The 24,268-nt window shown below is 43.2% G+C and overlaps 1 protein-coding gene across 9 annotated transcripts in view; it reads right to left on the bottom strand.

Annotated features, from left to right (window-relative positions):
* Positions 1–24,268, bottom strand: part of MAGI1 (membrane associated guanylate kinase, WW and PDZ domain containing 1) — a 651,320-nt gene that overhangs the window by 42,953 nt on the left and 584,099 nt on the right. For 8 of the 9 annotated variants that reach the window (XM_028478786.2, XM_028478787.2, XM_028478783.2 and 5 more), the window contains one exon: positions 3,508–3,539. In XM_028478786.2, the coding sequence (XP_028334587.1) occupies positions 3,508–3,539 (32 nt within the window). Of the gene's footprint in view, positions 1–3,294; positions 3,327–3,507; positions 3,540–24,268 lie in introns of all 9 variants that reach the window. The other variant, XM_055079512.1, reaches the window with a different exon arrangement.

Genomic DNA, 24,268 nt, shown 5'->3' with positions numbered 1-24,268 from the left:
TGAGAGGCCCGTGTACCCCAAAAAAAAAAAAAAAAAATTTAATGATTTGTGACAATGAATTCTTTTTTTGAAAGGAGCAATCAATAAATCATTTATAAGCTCCAAGAAGAAGGGCACCATCTTATTTATTATATCATTTCCAATGGCTCACACCAAACCTGACACTTAGTAGTTTTTCAACACCAACTTGTTGAATGGAAGGATGAATGGATGAGTGGATAAAAGAGAAATGCATGGATAGATGCATGGATATATGGTGGATGGACAGATGGACAAATGGACAGATGAAAGAAGGGAGCAAAGGAAGAAATAGTTGGGAAATGAACTAGTGAAAAAACCTGGGTGAACACTTACCTAAAATTCAGGGTTTGGTGTGATATTTAGAGTTTTCAGTGTTCACACACAAAATCCTTGTGTGTGATTTCGACCAAGGGTCTCCGTTAAACAAGTTTCCAGTCAGGATGATTAAAGTGGACCACCGAACCATTTTCCCAGTGAGGCCTAAAACCTGACAGCAAATATGTCTTATTTTTGTCTCTGCCATTTGGCAGAAAAATCCCTGATGCTATGGATGTCCGGGTATTAAATTAGTTAAATTTTATTAAGACACTGCTGTTGTCCCCCTTGAGTATTTAAACCATAAATTTAACATTTACACTAAATCTAGCAGGTGAAATTGCTGCGTGAGAGTAAGTTACAGTGGCTATTCAGGAGGGGAAGTGAGATCAAAAAGAGAAGTCCTTCTGTTCTAATAAACCCAACTACTTAATCATTGAAAACCTTTATAGGAAAAAAAAAAAGGTATGAGGGCAAAGGAAGCTGTCAGTCACATGAGCAAGCCAACAATTGCAGGAGCCTCTAAGAATAAAGAACAGACATGGTCCTGGGTTCAAACGGTATATCTCAGAGCTAATGGTAACTCTCAGCGTATCACAACCCAGGCACAATCAGTGTGCGTTTCATTCCGTAGCCCACCTGGCCCTGCCTGTCATTATAGGAATGACTTTCCAGAACCACGTCATCCAGCTTCCCCATGGATTCCCTCCGACCCTACCAGAACAATCCTATCATCATCTGTCTCTCTAGCAGGACCTCATCAAAATTCAAACTGGGAAAGGGAAACAGCTTTCAACCCACCTGTACAGAACTCCCACTGATCACAGATGTTTACAAGGTTCCACTGGCAACAGCAGACCTTGGCTGATATCCCCCTACTTTTGCACAGCAGCTGCCAGAGTGTGCCAGCAGTGCTGTGAAAGCCATCATCCCTGTCCTGGCAGAGAAACCAGCGAAGGACAAGCCCCAAGCTGGGGGATGGTTCTTTTCTAACCCAGCAACACACCAGTCTCTTAGCTTGTGGTAATTAAGAGCCAGCAGACTGTGGGCAACGCAGTTAAGAGAGCTTTTTTTCCTAGGAATGCAGCCTGAGTAATTGGTTTGCTGCTTGTTCATGACATGACTTCCTCCAAAATAAGCAGTCATGGGGAATTCTCTTAACTGACTTGGTGAATGCAGGCTCTGTACCTGTTTGATACCCTTTGAGTTCAATGGGGAATTCCAAAACACTTTGGAAGAGAAGAGATGCAAATGACTCTACAAAAATCCTTTTGCACAGCAAGTTGAAATGGGATGCAAAACGAAACAGAACACCTTGCTACCCGATGTCATGCTGTGTGTGCCAAGCTGTCCCCCCCCCGCAGTATACGCTTCTGGTCAAGACTCCATGCCATGTGGAGGGTGTAAAATAAGTCCATGCCTCAGGTAGCATGCTTGGGGCTGCGGGAGAGAAAAGGACGACTGTTGCTAACTCAAGCTCATGTGACACATCTCTCAGATGTGCTTCTATTTTTCTGAATGCTGAATAGGTTTCTGACTGTGACCCCAGGAGGGACACACACACACACACACACACACACACACACAATTCCTCTACATTATTTAAATTTAAGTTTGCAGTCACTTTTTCTGGAGATGAAGCAGAAAGAATATAAGCCGTGCTGCCAGGTAAAGCAGCTGAGCTGAATCCAGCAGCCACGGCTTTGTTTGGCATCTCTGTGGTTCCAATGTAGACACCTACCAGCACTTCTCAGCCTGGACATTAACACAAAATGACAAGGGAAGCAGCCCTGAAGTCACGTGTTCCCATCACCATGGCACCATGCCACGGGAATCAATTACTGCAGGTTGTTCTCTTTGGAGAACTTAGGAGTAAGGTTTACAAATGCAGGAAGCTCCCTCTCTCATCTCCTGAATAAACTTCTGCCTCTTGCTGCCAGGCTTGGAGACAGGTGGAAAGAATTCAGCTGCAGCACCACCGTAAGCTGCAAAGTTTTAAAGGTTCTCCGTTCCCGGATGGCAGAGGTTGTCAACTCCTCCTCCCCCCAATACTCTAAGCCACAAAGAAGTACACCCCTCTTTATCTTACTGTTAATGATTTTGGATGCTTCTTTCACCACATCAATTTCACAGGCATCAGAGTTCCAGATTTTGAGGTTTTAAGTAGCATTTTAATTTGTTGTCAGTGCCCAGGGAGCAAAAGCTCACCACCACCAAGTGAAACGCTCGAGCCTCAAAGCTATTAGCGAACATGTCAACTAGGTAATGCATCTTCAGGGAAACCAGATTAGAAAGGACAGCATAACATTGATTTTTTTTTTTTTTAAAGACTCCTACACCTGCAGCACAATGCCACTAAAGCTGGCAAAACAACAAAAGATATTTCCACAACAAGGAAATGTCTTATTCTCAGGGCTGGGGCATTTTCCATGTGAGTATGGGCATATATACAGGGCTGAGCAATTCTACCATAAACCTACAGGCTTTAAAATCCTTAAATAATTCATCATCCAGTGCAAGAGAAAGCTGAGGGAGAGAATCTACCCATGTGAATGGCTTGAAACACCAGCTGAGAGCAATGCTACTCAGGAAGCAGGTAGAGTTTTTTGTCTTTTCCTTCTCTCAAAAGAAACAGTAGCATTTGTATCAAATTAAAACATCTAAGAAACTCATCCACTGAAATGAGAGTTGTGATGCATTTATACAGAGAAGATTCCAAACATGCATTCTTTATCCAGGCTCCCGCAGCCTGCCTACACATCACTAGACAGTTAAAGACAAACCCCAATACCTTCCATATGAAACGGATCCCCAGAACTTAATAAAAAGAGCCCTGGTTTTTGTCTCCTCCACCCACTCTAAAACACATTTAAGTCCAGGCAGATAGCGTTCCCCCCAACCCTCACCAGCCACCCCCCACCCCCCAAAACGAGCACCAAGTAACTGACAAGTCCTTACCGACTTTGGGCTCTTCTTGGGAACTGGCAGCCCTGGAAAAAATGCAACAAGGAGGGAAGCGGGGAAGAAATCATTAGCATATAAATGTTACCTTTTCCTTAAAGAACAATCCCCAGGTGTTTCATGGCAACCTAGCCATCTGCAGAGTTATGTCAGATTTCTCCCAGCCACCACCCCCCCAAAACGAGCACCAAGTAACTGACAAGTCCTTACCGACTTTGGGCTCTTCTTGGGAACTGGCAGCCCTGGAAAAAATGCAACAAGGAGGGAAGCGGGGAAGAAATCATTAGCATATAAATGTTACCTTTTCCTTAAAGAACAATCCCCAGGTGTTTCATGGCAACCTAGCCATCTGCAGAGTTATGTCAGATTTCTCCCCAGCATCGGAGTTACCAGGCTGTTCATATCGAATCAAAGCAGAGGGAGGAGGAGAGGGAGAGGCTGGAGATCTATCTGCATTAGCTATGCTGACTTGTACTGCAGCAGCCTGGAGGCTGGGAAAAGAAATTCACAGACCTCAGCGGCCTGGGAAATTGAACACTTGGACAGAATCTCAAATGCTCTTCTGGATTAAGAGCGACTTAATTTACAATTAAGTCCAGGATATTTCCTTTCCTTTCCACTTGTCAACTGAAGTGGACCAATCAGGACAGAGGAAGGGGGTGTATATTTAGTTTCAGAGGAGTAAATGGTTAAAATTAATTTTTTTTTTTGTCTTTCTTTTTTTTCTTCCTTTTTTTTTTTCCCTCTGCCTTTTAGGAGAGGAAATGCCTTCTTTACTTGAATGAGCTGAACACCAAAACAAAACCGGATGCTCTTTTGCCAGAACAGAACACAAATCCAAGCTGGTTTAGGACACCCTCTGGATCGTCAGCACACCCCTTCGCACATCACTCATCCGAGCAAACTCCCATTCAGTTTGCTGGGACTAGCCCCTCAAAAGCATCCTGCTGGGGAATGAAAAGAGAAATTTCATGGAGCTGAGAGAAAAAGATAATAACGCAGAAAGAGAAAGGCAGAGGAGAAAAAGGGGCTCACTGAACCTTGCTGGCTCTTCCAAAACCCTGTCTTTAGTGGCAGGGTGAGAGCTGAAAGGGGCCGCTGATCTCACTTCTGGGAAAGTCAGAAGCCATTAGGGGCAGACTTATAGAAAATCTGTCACCAAGGAAGTGTGGCAAAGGAGGGCTGGAAAGGAACATAAAAACATTTATCCGTGTTTTTAAAGTAATCATTTCTGCAAGCAGTCCTCTCATTTTGTTTCGTAATTTTTGGTCTGAGCCAAGGTTAGAATACAAAATGCAGATTCCACCCGTGTTAGGCACAACGCAGGACCTGATGTGCTGGGATCTGATGATTTTGCACCGGAAAGGTCAACCTTTTTTAGAACATAATCCCTAGGTAGTGTAACGATTTCAACTCTCTTGGAAGTGACTTGTCAAACCAGGAGCCATGCTAACTTCAGCGCAAGTAACAGGCGGCCGGGGAAGTGGGCGAGTAGGAGGAAGCCACCCAGAGGAGCGCTGCTAATGGGCCCCCTGCAAGAGAGGCGTGACAGGGACAGGCAGTAGGGGCACTCTTCTGGCACGGCTCGTCACATCACCAAGAGGAGGTCACCACGGTCTGGCACAGTGGCTCTGGGACTTCAGAGTGCACATGGAAGGTGTGGCAGCGTCTTATCAATGCAGAATCCCAGGAGCCACCCTCAGGGGCCAAGGAATCTGCAGTATGAACAAACATCCCAGAAGATTGTGACAAAGAAGGTTGGAGGACCCCATTTAAGGAAACCATAATACAGTAGGACGAGGATTATTGCTCTTTCAAGTCCTGCAAACTCGGACAGGCTACCTTCAGTGAGTTGCTTTAAAGTCCTCTGCACCTCAGTTTTTCAATTTATGAAGTGGAGAGAATAAGACTCATTGTACTCGTTGTGATAATTAAAGAGACAAAATGTTTAAAAGCCTCATACCTGGCACAGAGCAGGCCCTCAAGTGTCAACCGCTTTTACCTTCCTTTGCTAATTTATACCATTTGGGGGAAAAAAAAGTGGCTATGGTTATCTTACTCTAATTAGGAAAAATCATTTGCCTAGCATGCTAAAATGCAAAAAATACGTAGGGGAAATATTTTGCCTATGGATGAGAATAACTGTCTTGAGCAATTTAGATGTCATTTTTCTTAAAAATAATTATTAGGGGGGCTTCCCTGGTGGCGCGGTGGTTGCGCGTCCGCCTGCCGATGCAGGGGAGCCGGGTTCGCGCCCCGGTCTGGGAGGATCCCGCATGCCGCGGAGCGGCTGGGCCCGTGGGCCATGGCCGCTGGGCCTGCGCGTCCGGAGCCTGTGCTCCGCAACGGGAGAGGCCACAGCAGAGGGAGGCCCGCATACCACAAAAAAAAAAAAAAAAAAAAAAAAAAAAAAAAAAAAATTATTAGGTGCCTTAATTTGTTCATTAATGTGATTCCCTTAAGGAATTGTATCAAGTTATATTAGTTTGGGTCACTGTGTACACTTCAAAATGGTCAAATATCCCATCTTTAAATACAGATTTTTCCCTAATTCAGACTGACGTTCTTAGTTCATTGGAATAAACAACACTTCACTGGAGTGAGCTTTTACTAGACTTGATGTCACCCAAGGTCCCAATGACCCTCTACAGAACTTTGTAAAGAATCTCCAACTAGTTAGGAAAAGTCAGGGAAAATGACTTCCATCCACACTCTGCTCATCATTTCTAAAACTGACCATCTTAAATTCTCAACCTGTTAAGATTTTCATGTATAAAATAAACAGCACCGTGGATTCTCTATCAGAGAGAAACACTCGCACACACATCCAAAGGTTATGCAGGTACAAGGATGCTCAGTGCAGCACGGCTGGTATAAAGGGAACCTGGAAATGACTGGCAGTTCTATATAAACTCAGGGACACCCAACCTATAAGCCGTCCGCAGAGGTTGAAAGGTACGAGCTAACTCCATGGGTAACAGCATGGATGGTCTCCAAACTATAACGTTGAATGAGAACAGCACGAGGTAGAAGGGCAGCCATAGGAGCCAGGTGTTAACCATATTCAGACACACACCCTCTCCTTGACTGTCACCCATGAAAACTGGTAACTGAAGTATTGTATTTCCGGTGGGGAAAGAAGGGGCAGGGATTGGATGCACTAGTTTAAGCAGACTTCAGCCTGAATCTAGAATTTTTTTCAACAACACCAAATTCACATCTTGCTGACGCAATAAAATATTAATTTAAAAATAAACGTTAATTAATTCAGAGCTATTCAGACAGACTGAAAATAGCTGGGAAGACCTGATGGGAAGCACTAAAAGAGATCCCTGGAAGAATTCTCCAAGACCGAGAAATCCTGGTCTGTGGCCCTTGTCTAGCTGGAGGTGAGTGCGGCCATCCCACACTGGACGGGTGACAGGCAGCAGCACGATCCCACACTCGATGGCGCGTCAGTGGTTTTCCTTAGGGCAAAGGCACACTTTGTGCTCCCAGTGGAAGCGGGAAGCGTACTTGTAGGAGTCGTGTCACATATTACAGAGGAGGCATATGGACAGAGACAGCACCTGTCCTAATAGGCTCGTCTGCTCCCTTCAGGGAGAGGAAGGGGAATCTTGAGAAGATGCAGCAGAAAGAATCCACGGACAGCACCATCTGCTCTTAGAGCCTGGGAGGTGGCAAATGCTACTTCAAAGGGATCCCAGACAATTTCACGGGAAAGTGTACCTTCAAAGTGGGAGTCTAAGTGTGATCTACAGAAGTGAGAAAAGCTTGGGACCTGAATTTCTCAAGTTCCCAATGAAAAAGGTGTCCCTTTGGAGAAAACAAATGGCAAATTCTTTGCTGGTGACTGAGATCTGACCAATTAACAGGAGGAGGAGGAGGAATCTCTTTCCCTTAAATATCAAGGCCATAAACTACACTACTGAACATGTTCTCACATAACTAAATGGCAAATGTTATTCTTGGTGGAATTTTAAAAAGGTTGTACACAAAAGTTTATATGAAAAAAGTAAAAAATGTAACAGAATACATAAGCATTTGGAAACAAAGAATAGAAGGTTATACACTTAAAGTGTGTGTTCTTGGGCTCATGAGATCATGAATGGCTTTATTACCTATTTTAGAATCTTCTACAACAAGAAAAGCTTTATTTACTTATGAACATATACATACCCACAGATACCACAATAAACAAAAGTCTATACTGCCTCTGTAAGACAAATGCAGCAAATTTCAGAACATTTTATTGCATATTTAAACCTCTAGAGCCATCACTGACCTCTACATCCTCCAAGACTTGCTTACTTTTTCCCAAAATGAATATACACATAATGAGTTTCTTTAAGCATCCTATTGAAATTAAGACCTGTGTTTGTCCTAGTGACTAAATGGAAACAGGGAAGACATCGGAGAGCTCAGCCGGGCTATCAGGAAGCCAAAAAGAAGGCAATCACTGCCATTTTGGCACCGAGATGAACAAAACCTGAGATGCTGGGAAAGAGAATGGTCTTCCCTGGACCTCATTTCCTCTAGGTTTAAAGGAAGTGAGAATGTCAACCAACCTCACTATCTGAAAGAAGCAAGAAAAATCATGCAAAGGGCTTGGAAAGGGTGGATCCTAAAGTCATTGTCAAATGCAAAGTGGATCTTCAAATAACAAAACTGTACTGTGTCATCAATTTACTTTGGTTTCATTGTGATATTCATCCCCTTTGTACTTGGTTTCTAGATTTGAGCATATTAATGGAAACATTTGGTTTCCTCCTCAGCTTTCTGACAAACACTATGTCACTAATCCACATATCATCAAACACATGGGATTCTTTAGAGGGTTGTGTAGCAAAAGGCTGCATTAACAACTGTCCTGGTGCTGAATACGGTAATGCCATGTGTAAGAAGCAAGGAACTTATATATATTTAGAAAGAGAGAGAGTTAGTTCATGGAGCCCAAGGAAACCCACAGAAAGAAGACTGAGAACTTGGCCAGGGGCTAGTCTTAGATTCCAAAGATGCTAAGACTACTTTTGAGCACATTTTCATTTCGGACCCCACTAGCCTTCTCTCTTATTCTAAAACTTATCAACACGTAATCCTAAATGTCGGACTCAAAGATTACAGCTGACTTTAACTCACTAAACTTATCATTAGGAGTTTAAGAGAACAAGCAGAGAGTCTCACAGTGATTTACATAAAAAAGATGTTCAACACAGTGTTATTTAAAGAAGATAGAAAATGGAAACAATCTGAATTTCCAAGAACAAAGGAATGAGCAAACATATTGTTATATCAACAAGATGAAAATTTATGAATTCATTAAAAATGAATGGATTGTAAAAGTGAAGACTGTTCAGTGACGTGGGAGAATGGTAATGACATAAGATATGAAAAGCAGATTTAAAACTGCCAGAGGATATAAATTCATTGTTAAAAAATAGATATATGTATATATCACACATACATCATACACTCAAAGACTAGAGGAAGATGTATTAAAATGTTGCTTCAGATCTATTCATGCTAGCATGAATAGATCATTCATATTCTTATTACTGGTATTTTCCAAGACTTTACATACAATAGAGCTGTAATCATAAACAGCTAATTGTTACTGAATGTTGCTGCCATACTGTGTGTGCTTGGACAATGGGATATACCTATCAGCTTTAGTGCAGTGCTAGATTAAAAAATAACTGGAATTTTTTCTAGCTCTCTCTTGGCTCAGTGACTGCCATTTCTACTCAAATGTCTGTGCTACTTACTAAATTACTGGGCCATGGCCTTGATTGAAAACGGGATAAAAAGCTGTTAGAGCCTCTCTGAAGCAAAGCTTCACAGAAGCACACAATTTTGCATACAAATTCAAGGAGTCTCTGAAACCTCGACCAGGGACCCTGAGAAACCCATTCTACCGGGGTCTATGATCCTCAGGTTAAATCATCTCCTCCAAGCACATGGCTATGGTGTTAGAATTCCTAGGGTGAGGTTCACTTTAGCTGAGTCTGTGCCTCTAAGAAGAACAGTGTATGTAAAATATTTCATCTGCAAATAGAGGGGACAATGAGAAGGATCAAGCAGAAAGGGAAAAGTTCCATTGCTTTCCTTCTTCTTTCTTGGGAAGATCTAAAGGGAACAGCTAAAAAAAATTTGAGGAGAGATACTGCATTAAAGAACACACCAGAACGCTAATATTTATCAGCAAAAATGCTGCTGCATGAAAAAATTATGAACCTAGTAAGTAATGATGATGGATGAAAATACTAAGAGATCAGCGAGGTACAGATGGGAAGGGGTGCAGGAAAAACAGAGTGAGAAAACCTGTGATTTTCCTGGCAAGGCAGAATTGATGATTATTTGACTGCAAACCAGTGGCTCTAAACAATTAACATTAATGGTCAGTAACCTTTCTAAAAAAAGCCATCTGCACCATTCTCTGCCAATTAGTATTTTGTTGTTTTGTTTAATACATAATATATAAACCATGAAATAAATTTAAATTGCCCTTGCCTTACTGGTGAAATGCTAATAAGGACAGCTCAGAAAACTGAAAAAGGTAGGTACAGTCAGCCCTAATTCTTTCCACTGAGGGCAGGAAGGAAATTAGGGAAAATGCACTCACGCATTTAGGCAAACTGGGCTAAGGGCCTACTATGTGCCAAGAGCTGGCATGAGATAAAGCACTGAACTGAACTTATAAGGTCCTGTTTTCACAGCGCTCACATTCTGTGGGGAAACAGAGAAGAAACAACTTCGCAAATGATTTCAGAGTGATAACTTCGGAGATGAAAATGAAGCAGGATAATGGAACAGTAGCCTGGGATGCATGGCTAGTTTATACTCGGTGGCCAAGCATGTCTTTCTTGAAGACAGAGTATTTGAGCTAAGACCTGAATCATGAGAAGGGACCATCCATGTACCTATTCATCCATGCAAGATTTACTGAGCTCTGCCATATGCCTAGTGAAGCATGACTCAAGAGATAAAGGTAAATCAGTCATGGCCCTGACCTGGACGACTTCACAGTCTGTCTTAAAAGAGAAAAAAGCAAAGCAACACTTACAATGCAGTGTGGTCAGTGCTAAGTGCTGTGTGTGATAAGAGGGAGCACCATTGCTCTTGGGAGCATGAGAAAAGAAAGCTAATCCATTGTGAAGAAGGGCGCAGGGAGGACAATGAACACTGAGGGAGGGCCAGCATTTAAACATGGCCTCAAGGGGCTGGGAGCAACATGCAATAATTGATGCTAGATTGAATAATGATGATGACCTTTTTTTTAAGGGTTTTTTTCTCCCCCTAAACTAAATTAGTGTGCCAGCATAAACTCAAGGCCAAGTTTAAAACCAGAGTACATTTCCACTGAAGGACCTTACAAACACGATATATCACAAAACTGAATCCATAAAACCAAATAAAAAATGGTTCTAATTTTCACGTTTCACTTTTTCTTCTCCTTCCTTTAGCCAAATACCATCATCAACCCTGCAGCAGAATTTTTCAATGCAAAAATGATACCAATTGCCAAGAACGAGAGCATCAGGCTCAATGTCTCCAAAAAGATGAAGACATTCTTTCCTTTGGGGACCTCATAATGGTCATTATGAAATATTATGGCCATCATAATTTAAAAAGACAGTTGGACTTCCGACGTATGGACTAAGTAGCTCCCAATGCTGTGTCAGGTGGCATTTTGTTAAGAAGATTAAGAATATAGTTGTACAGCTTTACAGCTATGGAGAAGTCTGCTTCAATTACACAGTACATATAGCCTAATAAATACGTCCTGAAGAGAAATAAATGGCTTGCAAGGCTGCTGATTGCTAATGGTTTACAGAGCCTTTCACCTCAGTCATAAGCCTTGAATTGGCACAGGTGAGGAGAGACAGGAGTCATTAATACTTTGGGCTGCTCCAAAACCTAGGTAAGATGGATGAATTGCCCTCATGCAATTCCTAAAAGATAAACGGTCACTTCAAAAAGGGTACCATTGAAATAACATGGATAGTCCTACTGTTGGCTTTTGAAAACCTGAAAAACACCTTGAAGGGTCACCAACTCAGCTTCTCCTCTCATTTGTTAAAAAATAAGTAAATAAAAACGGGGTCTTCACAGACATAGAGAATGGACTTGAGGATATGGGGAGGGGGAAGGGTAAGCTGGGATAAAGTGAGAGAGTAGCATGGACATATATACACTACCAAATGTAAAATAGACAGCTAGTGGGAAGCAGCCGCATAGCACAGGGAGATCAGCTCGGTGCTTTGTGACCACCTAGAGGGGTGGGATAGGGAGGGTGCGTCTTCCCAGACGCAAGAGGGAGGAGATATGGGGATATATGTATACGTATAGCTGATTCACTTTGTTATACAGCAGAAACTAACACAACATTGTAAAGCCATTAAACTCCAGTAAAGGTGTTAAATAAAAAAAAAATTACAAAAAAATTTTAAAGGGGGTCTTCAAAAGCAAGGGCTGAGTGCAAAAATATCAAGAACTGAGAGCTTGCCTTTGACATACATTTATTCCTCATAACTGCTGTCTAAGTACTAATAGCATCCCTATTATTACAGGTGAGAAAATTGAGACACTGGTGGTTAAATAACACTGCTAAGGCCACACAGTTAGGTGAGCGGCTGCCTGAAGACTTGGTCTAATGCCAAGTTTGTGCTTTTAAACACTGACTGTACAGTCTCATTCAAAGGTGTTTCATCTATTTTGGATCACAGCCCATTATGAAGGGATTAAAATGACAGTGTTGGTGCATACAAAGTGTATTCATAGCAAATTTTGCATATAGCTTCATGGAATATATGGCTATCAACCTATAGGTCAATGGGTCGAGGTATCTTGGACCCATAACTGTGATGTGAATCTAGGAAGAGGGTTTCCTTTCTACAAATAGCACGGGAGTCTATGCATAGTCAATCGAGTTCTTAAGATGTCTGTGATATTACTCCAAGTCACAGTATGGAAACCACTGGCCATCTAAAGCTACACATGCTAAAATATAACAAGATGGGTCTCTAATTTGAAGGCAACGAAGCCAGTCTTTTAAGGTATTGTATATAACTAACAGGTTGGCTGGACATCAAGCCCTATGGAATACTTTCGAAAGCCTCTACTTTTTTCGAGCTTGAAAATGTGTTCTGACACTACCTGATAATAGGATTTTTTTAAAAAATTGGTGATAGGGAAAAGATGGAGAGAGTCGGGAGGAGTGAGTTACAGCACCTTCTCTCCAGGAGGGAAAAGAAAAAGAACTAAAAAAGTCAACTTAAAAAGTCCACTAACTGTTTCCCTGGTGGCACAGTAGTTAAGAATCTGCCTGCCGGGCTTCCCTGGTGGCGCAGCGGTTGCGCGTCCGCCTGCCGATGCAGGGGAACCGGGTTCGCGCCCCGGTCTGGGAGGATCCCACATGCCGCGGAGCGGCTGGGCCCGTGGGCCATGGCCGCTGAGCCTGCGCGTCCGGAGCCTGTCCTCCGCAACGGGAGAGGCCACAGCAGAGGGAGGCCCGCATACCACAAAAAAAAAAAAAGAATCTGCCTGCCAATGCAGGAGACACCGGTTTGAGCCCTGGTCTGGGAAGATCCCACATGCCGCAGAGCAACTAAGCCCATGCACCACAGCTCCTGAGCCTGCGCTCTGGAGCCTGCGAGCCACGACTACTGAGCCTGTGTGCTGCAACTACTGCAGCCCAGGCGCCCTACAGCCCGTGCTCCACAACAAGAGAAGCCACCGCAATGAGAAGCCCACGCACCCCAATGAAGAGTAGCCCCCGCTTGCCGCAACTAGAGAAAGCTCGTGCGCAGCAACAAAGACCCAACGCAGCCAAAAATAAATTGAAAAAAAAAAAGTCCACTAATTTGTCATGATGTACTATGAGGCCAATCTTTGTTCTCCAGGGAATATTCCTACCAAGATCTACTTAAAAGGGTGGAATTAAGCCAGTTTTTCAAATGGTTCCAGGAAAGCCCTCTAACTCTATGTGGGTTGGAAATGTTTGTAATTTGGGTATTTGGGATAGATCTTACCTTAGTCTATAAATGCTTCTACCTCTTAGGAAGACTCCCCAGCCGGCTCTCCTACCACCTGTATTTCAAATTATAATTGCTTTTTGCACAAATGCTTAAGGGTTGGCCCTGTTATACCCATTCTTTCTTATCAACAGTTCATCGAGGTCTCCCTGGGACAGGAGAGACAACTTGTCTCCAGGGCACTGCCTCCAAAGTTAAAAGTTTGACTTTTAGCTGCATAGGATGTATGGTGAGGATTATGAAACAATAGCTCAAAATAGCTGATTGAAAAAAAAAACCGATAAGGATTCCTTTCCTGGGGTGAAAAAGCAGGATGCTGTGTGGGCCCTTATTTTAAGGTCACTGGCCCCAAAGGGAAACCTATCACTGTAACCGGTGCCAAGACGTTTCTAGGTTAAAAAAAAAAAAATACATGCCAGGATCCTTTTCTTCAGGATTACTGACTTTTAGGATGATTCTTATCATGGCTGCTTATTTTTAGTAATGTAAGTTAGGCACAGGACCAAGTAAGAGATCCAGGAAGGTATCCTGAGTTTTCTACTTACAGGACACCAAATCCCTAAAATCTGAAGCCCTTCTTGAGGCTTCTTTATTTTTCTTACCATGTTCATCTCCAAAATGTATCCTGAAATGTCTGTTCATCTCCACTGCCACCGCCTTTTCTTGCCTAGGTGATGGCAAGCGCCAAAACCCTGGTCTCTCTGTTTTATTTTTCATCCCCTTTAATGCATCATCCACACAGAGGCCAGAGAACTCTTTCTACAGCATAAATCAAATTAAATGGACTCCTGACTACATATCCCTGTGGCTTCCCGACACACTTTCAACAAAAAACAAACTCTTTCTGTGTCCCACAAAGCCCTCCTCACTCTGAGCCCGCCTGCCTCTTTAAATCCCAGAACTCCTCCCCTTGATTATGCACCCCAGCCAGACTGGCACTCTCTCCACTTCCGGGCTCATTCCTTTCATTCCTCTGGGCATTTTCACTGGCTGTTCCCTCTGTCTGGAACACTGTGCCTGCAATCTACGTGGGAGCAGCTTATTCTCATCACTCAGGGCTCTCCTCAAATGTCACTTCTTCAGAGAAGCCATCCAGGGATCCAGGCTATCAGCAGATTGGAAATGACCTTTTTTGTCCCACTGTATTCACACAGCCCAATTTGTTTTCAGAGACCCTGTGGGTCTCTAAAATTAATACATTTGTTTACTTGTTTATCGTTTATATTGTTTGTTGTTATCATTTACTTATTTATTGTCTCCATTTCAGGGACCTTGTATCTTATGCTAGGGGTAGCCTCCCCACCCTTGAATGGTATCTGGCCCCCAGTTCAATAAATATCTTTGGAAGGAATGCATGACTGATGTGAGCTTATGAAGTGAGCCTGTGTCTTGAGGGATGCAGGAAGAGTGGATGAGGTAAAGGGGAGGGCGGCTTGGCCTTTCTTTTGATCACCATCATCACTGCTGTGACTACTTAACAGCTCTTGACCCTTGGGCTGCTCCTTGATTTATTGGTGAGCTGCCAGGCTCCGCTAGACTCACCTCCACCTCCCTCTGCGTGGAGAGCAAGGTTCTGCTGTGCCACCTTGTGTTCTAAATTCCTTATCACAACAGATGGGAAGCGCTCAACTCGCAGACTTAACTGGAGGCTCACAAAGCAACCCTAAGCCCAACAGTTATTGGTCCCAGCAAATGAGTGTGTTCTCAGGGGCTCTTGGAGAATCTAAGCACATTTTCAGTTAAGGACACCTTCACGTCTTTGTTTAGAAAAGTAACTTTTATGACAACACTGAGTTAAAAAGCTCCAAATGTCTCACCCTTCCCTACAAAAGGCAAACACACACTGATGAAAACTATTTCAGGTTCCTTTCTTCAGCCAAATCCATGAATCTCTGGAGCAGTTTTAACAGCCTTATTGGGTGTGACAATCACTTTCCTGTCACAATGTACTTCTGCCAAATAGGACGGCAGTTTTCCTGTCTGCTCGGTAAGGGCGTCTATTATTCAGCCATTTCAATTAACTTCATTACCGAACTGCTTAATTGCGACGGAAGCCACCGCCGGCACCGAATCAAACTTGACTCCCATCTCTTCAATTTAGAAGATCATATTAGCTTTGGAAGGCAGGGGTCATGGTTAACAACCGCAAGGGGATCCGACTTGTGAGTCCAAAAGCACTGCATTATTCACAGCGTCTGGCAGTCAGACATAAAGAGCCATTTACTAAAGAGTCATGTTTTTCTAAAGAGCAAAGGACATATGATGAGCAGTCCCATTCATCTCCCATGGAGATATTAAATGTCTTCAAAATCCTCTTGCTGAAACAATATCTGCCCTGGTCTAAGTGATTATGTGAATTAGAGGAAAAAAAGCTGTTGCCTTGACTTTGTCAGTTTCTAATGATTGCTACCCCATACAGCTATGGGAAGCAGTAGAAGCTTATGTTTTGTTCAACTATTAGATTTCAGGATTCAGTGAGTCAATACTCATTTCTCCACTTGGATTTGCTTAAAGGCAGAATATGGGAATCAGTTTCACTCCCATACTCCCCAACACACACACTGTCCCACTCAGGATGAATATCAATTAGAAAGAACTTTGATCGGTCAAGTACATTTAAGAGGCAGGGGAAATTCAAGGACTGCAAGGCCATTTAATAAATATTTTAGCTGGGAACGAGATATACAACAGGGCACTGCTGTGAAGAAGTACACTGCATTTATGGCAGGGAAGAGTAAGTAACAGAAATTCACACTGGAAACAACGCACATGATCCCCCAGGAGGCATTTATAGTGCAGAAGATACTCAACGCGTTGCTCACGGTAGAGATCAAATGCCAGAATTCTTTTGCTCCCTCTCCTGTTTGATTTTGGCAGGTTTTTTTTTTTTTTGGTTTTTTTTTTAAGGGAATGAGTCTCTAACCAGGTTTAGAACTTAATGCAAATACACTGGAAATGGATTTTTAAAAGCTGTCATAAAGTGTTTTTTTTTTTCTTTTGCGGTACGCGGGCCTCTCACTGCTGTGGCCTCTCACGTTGCGGAGCACAGGCTCCGGACGCGCAGGCTCAGCGGCCATCGCTCACGGGCCCCACCGCTCCGCGGCATGTGGGATCTTCCCGGACTGGGGCACGAACTTGTGTCCCCTGCATCGGCAGGCGAACTCTCAACTACTGCGCCACCAGGGAAGCCCTGTCATAAAGTTTTTGAGACTGCTTTTTATATGGAAGAAATTAGCCATGGATATTTTGGGGCACCCCATGCACAGTGAACGTGTACAGTTCACCCAATTTTTCTCTTGCTTTTGGATTGAACATTCTCTGGGTTACCCTAATAACTTATACATGACAAAGAATTTCTGAAAGAGTCTAACCAAAAAATGTAGTATTTTGTAGGGGCAACACAGAGAAAAATGATGAATCCATCCCTGGCCTTGAGCTCACGCCCAGCTTCTCCCTAGATTAAGAGACCGTGGAAGTACTTGCTAAGACAAAGGCAGACGTTCCCATGGTTGGATTCTAGAGCCCCACTCACACATTACTTCCAAGCATCCTCCCTCCTTTCCTCTTCTCTCCCTAACTTCCTGACAGCCTCCTTCCCTACAGCAGTGATTCCTGCATTTTAGATTTCAGGGACCAGCAAATTTTCACGAAACAGATTTGAGAGACTGGTCACAAGGTGCCAATTCCTTATTCTGCAAACTAGGAACATTAAAAAGGGGGAGGTAGGGCTTCCCTGGTGGCGTAGTGGTTGAGAGTCCGCCTGCCGATGCAGGGGACACGGATTCGTGCCCCGGTTCGGGAGGATCCCACATGCCGCGGAGCGGCTGGGCCCGTGAGCCATGGCCGCTGAGCCTGCGCGTCCGGAGCCTGTGCTCCGCAAAGGGAGAGGCCACAACAGTGAGAGGCCCGCGTACCGCAAAAAAAAAAAAAAAAAAAAAAAGTGGGAGGTAAATAACAACCGACTACCATTCTATAAGTAAAAGGATAGTTCTGCAGAGGAAAAAAAAAATAGGAAGGATATAATCTCTAAAAGAGAGTCTTACACCTTCGAAAAACTTCACTTCATGAATAACCTGCTACTCTGTCCTGCTTTTTCTCATTTCACTGTTTACTGAAAATCACTGTCACCACAGACCAGAAGGTACACCTCCAGCCACGTTTTTCTTTCCGGCGCCTCTTAATTGCCTTCTCTTTTCTCTACCCCAGAAAACTACTCCTAAAGTATTGAAAATGGGAGGACCGCCTGAGCATCTCATCCACCTCCTTTCTCCTAAGCCCCAACCAATCCTACAGGGCAGTCAACCCTCCATCAGGATGGGGCAGCAGTGTGGGTAAGATGAGCCCTCATCTCATTCCATCCTCACTGCAGTACTGAGGAAGGTACAGGTCCATTTATATTTCAGATGATAATGCGGAGGCTCGGGGACATTGCCCATAGCTGGCTCAGGCTGTGTTGCTAGCAAGTGGCAGAGAGGAAGCCAGAAGGGAGATGTAACATGGCCAAGGGGTTACTTCCATCACTGAGCTGATGCAGAAGCAATGACTGAGAAGAAATGGGGACTTCTTCCGTGAAATCTCTTCCTTCCAAGTTCAACACACAAAAATCCATAAACTGATTTCATTTGCATCTTAAAAAAAATAAGACGCAGCATTTCCAAGAAGTAAAAACAAAGGGTGTCGAAGGGGTTAAAGCCATGGTTCCCAGTCCAGGTTGCAGCTGCCCTTCAGCGGACATTGGCCATGTCTGAAGACACTGCTGGGTATCATCGCTGGGGAGGAGGAGAGTGCTGCTGGCCTCCAGTGGGTACAGGCCGGGGGCGCTGTGACACGTCCCATGATGCACAGGACAGCCCCTCACAACAAAGAATCATCCAGGCCATGACACCAAGAGTGCCCAGTCTGAGAAACTCTGGGATAAAAAAACAACTGTCTCTTCTTCCTTCACCCACCAAAGTCAAAGTGAAAGTGGCTTTGCAGGGGCAGACTACATAAACAAAGAACCCCATGAATTCACAGGCACTGCTTTTATTTTTCCAGTGCAAGCATTTCCCCCTTTGGTCAATAGTATCTATGGCAAAAGTAATGACGGAGAACATTTTTCAATTTAGAAACAACATAAATATCTCAGGAAGCACATACCTAATTCCAACTATCTCCAAATGATTAAAACAAACTGATTAGTGTTTACGCAACTACAAGAAAGCTTTTTTAAATACAGAGTTTTCGATGGGTTCTCCTCATGCCATGGCCTCTGAACATACCAACTGTCAAAATAAATGTCTAATAAAAACTTAGGTTGCTGAATGAGGTGAGCTGATAGCCGACACCAGGGATGGAAAGGAATTCCCTCTATCACAGAATCTTAAAATTGCTCCACATTGCAGTTGCCTAGCTATTATGACTGCTACTCTAAGATACAGTGCAAAAGGATCCTTTGAATAACTGTGCCTCAAATGTTAAAATCACAAAAACAGTATATGAGAATTTTTCAAGGCAAAGGTAATATGGCAAATGGAATTTCTAGAAAAAGAATTAAGCACGAGGAAATGGAGAGGATGTGATTCACCACGCTGTATTTTAGATGTTTACTTGCACATCATTCATCTATTACGAGAGATTAGCACAGTGCTGAAGTTCCACTGAATGAACGAAAGAATGAATAGTGTTCGCTGTATGTGGTGAGAAACAAAAAACATTGAGAACATTAGAAACACAAAAAGGAACAGGAATATAAAATAAAACCAGGTACCAACTTGGCATCAAAAAGGCAAGTTCCATTTTGCCAGCAGAAACAACACTCCTAAGGACCCAGTGCTATTTTCAGACATTAAGATTCTACCAACAAGATTTCAGAACCAAAAAGGATTATGTTCATAAATAAGGGACATGAGTAATCTCTGAGCAGGAATACAAAAAGGGGAAATAACAGGCAAGGTACAAGTTGGGGAATGTTTTTAAATCTGCAGGTGGCAATGCAAAGACAGACTCAATAAAAACCATAGCAGACACTTAACTCCAGATGGCGGTTAAGAATGTGTGATTTAATTTGAGGAAAATGAAGGAAGGTGGAAAAATATTACCCTGAGTAAACTCTCTGCCTCAGAGAATAGTTTTGAAAATGTTCAGAACTGCAAAATGCTTAGAGGGGAGGCTAGGAAGATACCACTTCCAATAAAGAGAATCTCAATGAAGTGAGGTTGCAAAACTAGTATCAGAGAAGGCAAAATAATAATAATAAGAAACGTAATAACGTTCCTCATAGCAGATGCTTTTCACGTCGGAGTCCCCATCCCGAGGAGGTGACCACTAGTTAATTTTCATATGGAACCAAAGTAAAGGTAGAAAATAAACTCCAGCATCAAGGGAAAAAAAAGTCTGAGGATATTTTCTTTCCTTTTTTTTTAAAAAGTATAAATTAAACCAAAAAGAAAGGAAAAGCAGTCAGTTCCTGAAATTTTGGTCTGAGGACATTTTCTTTCCTTTTTTTTTTTTTTTTTTTAAAAAAGTATAAATTAAACCAAAAAGAAAGGAAAAGCAGTCAGTTCCTGAAATTTTGAGATGATGATGATGGTAAAAAGAAATATCTAGGAAACAGGCCTACGGCAGGTCCATGCCCTCCGTGCCCCCCGTCAGTGCCTGCACACATGCGATCTTTGGGTCTCGAACTCCGCTGTCTGCAGGCAGGTAACGCAGAAGAGTGTGTGAGGCCAGATGGACGATAAAAGGGAATGGCAGGCCTGTGGCAAACTGGAATTGTTGGTGCCAGATAAAGGCATGAAAATTTTAAAAGACTTTTTAAAGAGACTATTAAAAAATACATGAGTGGGTCATGCCAAATCAGGGGAGGGGGTGTAGAGGCAGGTATGCTACTGGGCAGAGATCAGGGATTCTGTTAAACATCCTACAATTCACAGGATGGACCCCTGTGACAAAGAATTATCTGGCCCTAAGCAGGGTGGATAAATTGGGAGATTGGGATTGACATATACACACTACTATATATAAAATAGATAACTAATAAGGACCTACTGTATAGCACAGGGAACTCTACTTAATACTCTGTAATGACCTATATGGGAAAAGAATCATAACATTGTAAATCAACTATGCTCCAATAAAATTTTTTTAAAAAATGTTTTCTTGGAATGTTACCAATCCATTTGCTTCCATATCATCTGCTACAAGGGCAGAGGAGAGCAGAGGTGACAGAAACCGTATGGCCCACAAAGCGAAAATACTGACCAATCTGGCCCTTCCCAGAAGAGTTTGCCAACCCTGATTCTGAGTCAACATACCAAGTCCTATTGACTCTCCAAACACATCCCCAACGCCCCACTTCCCACGTCCCCACTGCCATCACTTGATTCTATGCTGCCAACTCCCTTCTCCAACCACAATGGCCCTACTGGGTCTCCCCCTTCCATGCCAACTCTAAAATCTATTCTTCCCACATATGCCAGAGGGATTGTCTAACAATGTTAATGAGATCTCGTCCCTTCATTGCTTAAAACTGAACATCACACAGAAAATAAAATCCAAATTCCTAACCCTGGTTGTTGGTCTCTGAAACTCATCACCATTCCTCTTGCTCAACTTTCTTCAGCCACACTGTCCCACATTCTAGTTCTTTTCTGGGGCCTTTGCACTAACTGTCCCTTGTTCGTGGAATGCTGTTTCCTTCCTCATGGTCATTCAAATCTCACCACCTAATCGAAAGCAGCCCTCTCGGCCCTACCCTTAAAACTTCATCCAGTTTTATTTTCTTCACAGCACTTCTCTCTGGATGATATTTTTTTGTTCATCTGATTATTTCTGCCCTTTCTCTCCTTCCTCTAGAATAAAAGGTTCACGAAATCAGGAGCAAACTTGCTTGTTTTGTTTTTGGATGATCTGTTTGATTCACAGCACCTAGACAACACCTGGCCCACCATGTTCATGAATTTGTCCCTGAAAAGGGGAAAACAAAAGAACCTCTTTACATTCAAATGTAGCCCTGTAGGTAGAAACACAGAATGATTATTCTACAGCCTGCCGACCAATGTAATAATTCTAACTTGAAATTCCTACACTCTTCCAGAAAGGGGAAACGATGTCACCACTCTTTTTTTTTTTTAAATTAATTAATTAATTTATTTTTGGCCGTTTTGGGTCTTCGTTTCTGTGCGAGGGCTTTCTCCAGTTGCAGCGAGCAGGGGCCACTCTTCATCGTGGTGCGCGGGCCTCTCACTGTCGCGGCCTCTCTTGCTGCGGAGCACAGGCTCCGGACGCGCAGGCTCAGTAGTTGTGGCTCACGGGCCCAGCTGCTCCGCGGCATGTGGGATCTTCCCGGACCGGGGCACGAACCCGTGTCCCCTGCGTTGGCAGGCGGACTCTCAACCACTGCGCCACCAGGGAAGCCCTGTCACCACTCTTTAATGAGAATTATAAATCACACACATTTATAATAAATAATACACAAAAACAAATAACTCGGTGCATTAAGTTTACCTTCAAGGAGGATGAGACATTCCCTTACCAGAAAAAAACAAAAACAAAAACAATAATGCGGTTTTAGGTGTGCTGATCACTTTGCATTATGAATATAACAGGATTACAACTCAAACCATCCAACCAAGTCAAAACCTGCATATAAATGTTAGAACAAATAAATGCAGTCTGCTTAGGTTTAAAAATTAGGACCAAAATCAATTTAAAAATTATGAGATCAAAAATCAGAGTTCCTTACTTAAGATGCTGAAAGTGAGGGGTAATTTGTATCCATTGTATAATGAAAGAACTAAAATAGAGACATTTTAAAATTTATCTCATCTTTTGCTATAAGTCATCTCAAATGTAAATGTGACCTACCCTCCTATAAAGAATTCTCAAGTAAAATCCTTGGTAACTTTCAACGGTGGCAATAAACCAAAACAGCAACTTAAAAACTGCATTAGGAATAAAGGCAGCTCCTTAATAGTAAATACAAATGGCAGCCTGTTTAGCACCATGGAAGTAACAGGAAGTTTGCTAAATTAACGTGAAAAACATTTAATAGCTAGGAAAATATTAGGTAGCACACTAGATTTGACAAGAGGGCTCGACTTCCAAAATTAGTAGAAAAACCAAGTACCACAGGTAAGCAGGGAGGTCAATTAGTTTGAGATATTGAATCAGATAAATATACCAAGAAAACTTCCACATCTTCCTTTTTAAATAGAGGTCTGACAAACTGTAAATTGCTGATGCTCATGCAGCAGATTATATATTATTTTATATATAAGAATTTAAGGTGAATTCTTCTTGTGTTAAAGTTTCTTCCTCTTTTGGAGATTGGTTCAAGATGGAGGAGTAGAAGGACGTGCGCTCACTCCCTCTTGCAATAGCACCAGAATGACAACTAACTGCTGAATAATCATCAACAGGAAGACACTGGAACTCACCAAAAAAAGATACCCCACATCCAAAGACAAAGGAGAAGCTGCAGTGAGACAGTACGAGGGGCACAATCACAATAAAGTCAAATCCCATAACCACTGGGTGGGTGAGTCACAAACTGGAGAACAATTATACCACAGAAGTCTACCCACCGGAGTGAAGATTCTAAGCCCCACATCAGGCTTCCCAACGTGGGGGTCCGGCAACGGGAGGAGGAATTCCCAGAGAATCAGACTTTGAAGGCTAGTGGGATTTGATTGCAGGACTTCAACAGGATGGGGGGAAACAGAGACTCCACTCTTGGAGGGCACACACAAAGTAGTGTGTGCCTTGGGACCCAGGGGAAGGAAAAGTGACCCCAGGGGAGACTGAACCAGACATACCTGCTAGTGTTGGAGAGTCTCCTCAGAGGCGGGGGGTGGCTGTGACCCACTGTGGGGACAAGGACACTGGCAGCAGAAGTTCTGGGAAGTACTCCTTGGCGTGAGCCCTCCAAGAGTCTGCCATTAGCGACACAAAAGAGCCCAGGCAGGCTCCAGAGTTGGGTTGCTTCTGGCCAAACAACCAGCAGGGAGGAAACCCAGCCTAACCCATCGGCAGTCAAGCAGATTAAAGTTTAACTGAGCTCTGCTCACCAGAGCAACAGTCAGCTTTACCCACCACCAGTCCCTCCCATCAGGAAACTTGCACAAGCCTCTTAGATAGCCTCATCCACAGAGGGCAGATAGCAGAAGCAAGAAGAACTACAGTCCTGCAGCCTATGGAACAAAAACCACATTCACAGAAAGATAGACAAGATGAAAAGGCGAACCAGACCTACCTGCTAGTGTTGGAGGGTCTCCTGAAGAGGCAGGGGGCGGCTGTGGCTCACCACAGGGACAAGGACACTGGCAGCAGAAGTACTCCTCAGCATGAGCCCTCCCGGAGTGTGCCATTAGCCCCACCAAAGAGTCTGTAGCCTCCAGGGCTGGGTCACCTCAGGCCAAACAACCAACAGGGAGGGAACTCAGCCCCACCCAACAGCAGACAAGCTGATTAAAGTTTTCCTGAGCTCTGCCCACCAGAGCACCAACCAGCTCTACCCACCACCAGTCCATCCCATCAGGAAGCTTGCACAAGCCTCTTAGATAGCCTCATCCACCAGAGGGCAGACAACAGAAGCAAGAAGAATACAATCCTGCAGCCTATGGAACAAAACCACACTCACAGAAAGATGGACAAAATGAAAAGTCAGAGGACTGTGTACCAGATGAAGGAACAAGATAAAACCCCAGAAAAACAACTAAACGAAGTGGAGATATGCAACCTTCCAGAAAAAGAATTCAGAATAATGATAATGAAGATGATCCAGGACCTCAGAAAAAGAACGGAGGCAAAGATGGAGAGGATGCAAGAAATGTTTAACAAAGACCTGGAAGAATTAAAGAACAAAGACCTAAAAGAATTAAAGAACAAACAAACAGAGATGAACAATACAATAACTGAAATGAAAAATACACTAGAAGGAATCAATAGCAGAATAA

This window comes from Physeter macrocephalus, chromosome 18, assembly GCF_002837175.3.
Source record: "Physeter macrocephalus isolate SW-GA chromosome 18, ASM283717v5, whole genome shotgun sequence".
NCBI classification, from domain to species: Eukaryota; Metazoa; Chordata; class Mammalia; order Artiodactyla; family Physeteridae; genus Physeter; species Physeter macrocephalus.
Note: the sequence above shows the minus strand (reverse complement) of the source record. Positions and strands in the feature narration are given on the sequence as shown.